Consider the following 2,902-nt stretch of genomic DNA (forward strand, 5'->3'; position numbering starts at 1 on the left):
TCCATTTTTAAAGCACCATTCTGGCTGCTGTTTTGAGAACACACTGTAGGATGGGGGCGAAAAGCAGAGAAGGCAAAAGCAGAAGCTCTCTTGCTGTGCTTCATCCTGTTCACTTATCTGTCTTTTCTTTAGGAGTTTGTTTATATATCACTTAACTGGTTTTTCCTGGTTGAAACAGGGTCCAGAGGTCATCATGTGGTATGTTTCATCCTATCAGAAATGAGAACAGCAAACAGACTAGAGTTCTTCCTATCCTGGAGAATTATTTTTCCTTTCCCTTGATAGTTATATAAACATAAGACATAACACCCATATCAGTGGTCTGTACTATGGAGAGGCAAGATGTTTTTGCAATCTTGCAAAACATTCCCATCTCCTGAAACAGGGTTCCTTAAGTCTAGATCTGGAATCTCCCTACACTCTAGAGGCCCTAGCCATGTGCCAGAATCTGACCGGTGCTGGCAGCAGAGTACCTCAGCCCTTAGGTGTGAACTCCACCACGGCGGGTTCATGTCAGCTTATCTAAGGAATGGAGTGGGAAGGCTCCTCCTAGTTTCCAGTATATGTCCGGTAGAGTTTATCAGGTTTAAAAAGTTACAGGATTCTGATTTGAGCTGGCAGGATTAAATATATGCCTTTCCGTAGGTCCAGTTCACCTATATATTTAGATGGTTTGATTTAGCTTTACTTAAGGTCAAAGGAATCCCTGTGTTTGTGTTTTTGCAAGAAACTAGTAATGGCTTGCCTAGTTTCTTCTCTAGTTTCTTAGGGCAAAGGGATGAGTTTTGCCAAAATTTTATCTAGGAAAAATGGAATAGTTTTCTTTTTTTTTTTTTTTTTTGAGACGGAGTCTTGCTCTGCCGCCCAGGCTGGAGTGCATTGGCCGGCTCTCAGCTCACTGCAAGCTCCGCCTCCCGGGTTCACGCCATTCTCCTGTCTCAGCCTCCCGAGTAGCTGGGACTACAGGCGCCTGCCTTGTCGCCCGGCTAGTTTTTTGTATTTTTTAGTAGAGACAGGGTTTCACCGTATTAGCCAGGATGGTCTCGATCTCCTGACCTCGTGATCCGCCTGTCTCGGCCTCCCAAAGTGCTGGGATTACAGGCTTGAGCCACCGCGCCCGGCCCGAAAAATGGAATAGTTTTCTAAGTCTTACAGGACACTGTCAAAGTATGGAAATATTGCCTTAGGGAATTCTTTTTTTTTTTTCTTCTTCTTCTTTTTTCTCTAGGTAAAGGAGATCTTCAGGAAGTCACCTTTCCTGGTACCAAAGGACAGTGTTAGCATCATGGATGGATCCGACGAAGGTGGGAGAGGTGTTGATACGTGTTCTGGGGGAGAGGGGAAGGATCAGTGAAAGATCTAACTAAAGGAACTGGGGCCAGGGACGGGGTCCTGAAGAGAAAGGAATAAACAGAAGGAATGGGATAGCAGGAAATAGAAGACAGGGAGAAGGAACATGTGCTCTAGACATGAAATTTAGAGAGAAAAAAACAAGGATGGGGCCAGGAAAGAGAAAAATATGCTCTGGGATCTAATCCTTGTCTTTCTTTCTTTTTAGGCATATTAGCTTGGGTTACTGTGAATTTTCTGACAGGTAATACATCCTCAAGTTTATCTTTAGAGCTTAACTAGCTTTTACATGCAGAGTCAGAAGAGTAAAAAAGCCCTTTCTTTCATTCTGTATTGTTTCTTCTTTAAAAAAGGAAAGCCGAGACGGGCGGATCACGAGGTCAGGAGATCGAGACCATCCTGGCTATCACGGTGAAACCCCGTCTCTACTAAAAATACAAAAACTAAATGGGCTGGGTGTGGTGGTTCATACCTGTAATTCCAGCGCTTTGGGAGGCTGAATTGGGCAGATCACTTGAGGCCAGTAGTTCAAGACCAGCCTGGCCAACATGGTGAAACCCTGTCTCTACCAAAAATACAAAAATTAGCTGGGCGTGGTGGTGTGTGCCTATGGTCCCAGCTACTCGGGAGGCTGGAGAATTGCTTGAACCCAGGAGGCAGAGGTTGCAGTGAGCTGAGAGCAGAGATTGGGCCACTGCACTCCAGGCTGGATGATAGAGCAAGACTCTGTCTCCAAAAAGGCCTTTAAAAAACAAAAAACAATCAAACAAAAAACACTTGCCTTGAAGGCCTCTGCTGCAACGAGAGTCCTTCTGAGTTGACATTCACCTGCAGCATCAGGGCTGGGGAGCAGTGGAGTATGTATGGAATACCTTCAGTGCATGATAAGAACAAGAGAGACAAGTGTTGGGCTGCCCAGGATGTGGAGGATATTTAGAGCTGGCTTTCATTTGACAGGTCAGCTGCATGACCACAGACAGGAGACTGTGGGGACCTTGGACCTAGGGGGAGCCTCTACCCAAATCACATTCCTACCCCAGTTTGAGGTGAGTCATTTCATGAAGATCTGGTTAGAAGTGCACTTGGCAGTCATATCATGGTGCCAAGAAAGAGGTGTCCCATTTTCAGCCAGCAGCTCTACCACGCTTAGGCAGAGTCAAGTCAGTTAATAACTGGGTGAATGTTCCCTTGCCATCTCACTGTTCAGAATCCCTTCGATTCCTCAAGCCTAGTGAGATTAGCCACTTACCGGCCGGGCGCGGTGGCTCAAGCCTGTGGTCCCAGCACTTTGGGAGGCCGAGACGGGCAGATCACGAGGTCAGAAGATCAAGACCATCCTGGCTAACACGGTGAAACCCCGTCTCTACTAAAAAATACAAAAAACTAGCCGGGCGAGGTGGCGGGCGCCTGTAGTCCCAGCTACTCCGGAGGCTGAGACAGGAGAATGGCGTAAACCCGGGAGGCGGAGCTTGCAGTGAGCCAAGACTGGGCCACTGTACTCCAGCCTGGGTGACAGAGCGAGACTCTGTCTCAAAAAAAAAAAAAGTGCTTA

At 46.8% G+C, this 2,902-nt stretch overlaps 1 protein-coding gene across 1 annotated transcript in view; it reads left to right on the top strand.

Annotated features, from left to right (window-relative positions):
• ENTPD5 (ectonucleoside triphosphate diphosphohydrolase 5) overlaps window positions 1-2,902 on the top strand; it is a 38,486-nt gene that overhangs the window by 26,045 nt on the left and 9,539 nt on the right. Inside the window, exons 5-7 of the mRNA XM_011949810.1 lie at window positions 1,229-1,304; window positions 1,559-1,594; window positions 2,308-2,396. Of these exons, the coding sequence (XP_011805200.1) occupies window positions 1,229-1,304; window positions 1,559-1,594; window positions 2,308-2,396 (201 nt within the window). The remainder of the gene's footprint in view (window positions 1-1,228; window positions 1,305-1,558; window positions 1,595-2,307; window positions 2,397-2,902) is intronic.

Source organism: Colobus angolensis, unplaced genomic scaffold (assembly GCF_000951035.1).
Source record: "Colobus angolensis palliatus isolate OR3802 unplaced genomic scaffold, Cang.pa_1.0 Scaffold3, whole genome shotgun sequence".
Classification (NCBI taxonomy): domain Eukaryota; kingdom Metazoa; phylum Chordata; class Mammalia; order Primates; family Cercopithecidae; genus Colobus; species Colobus angolensis.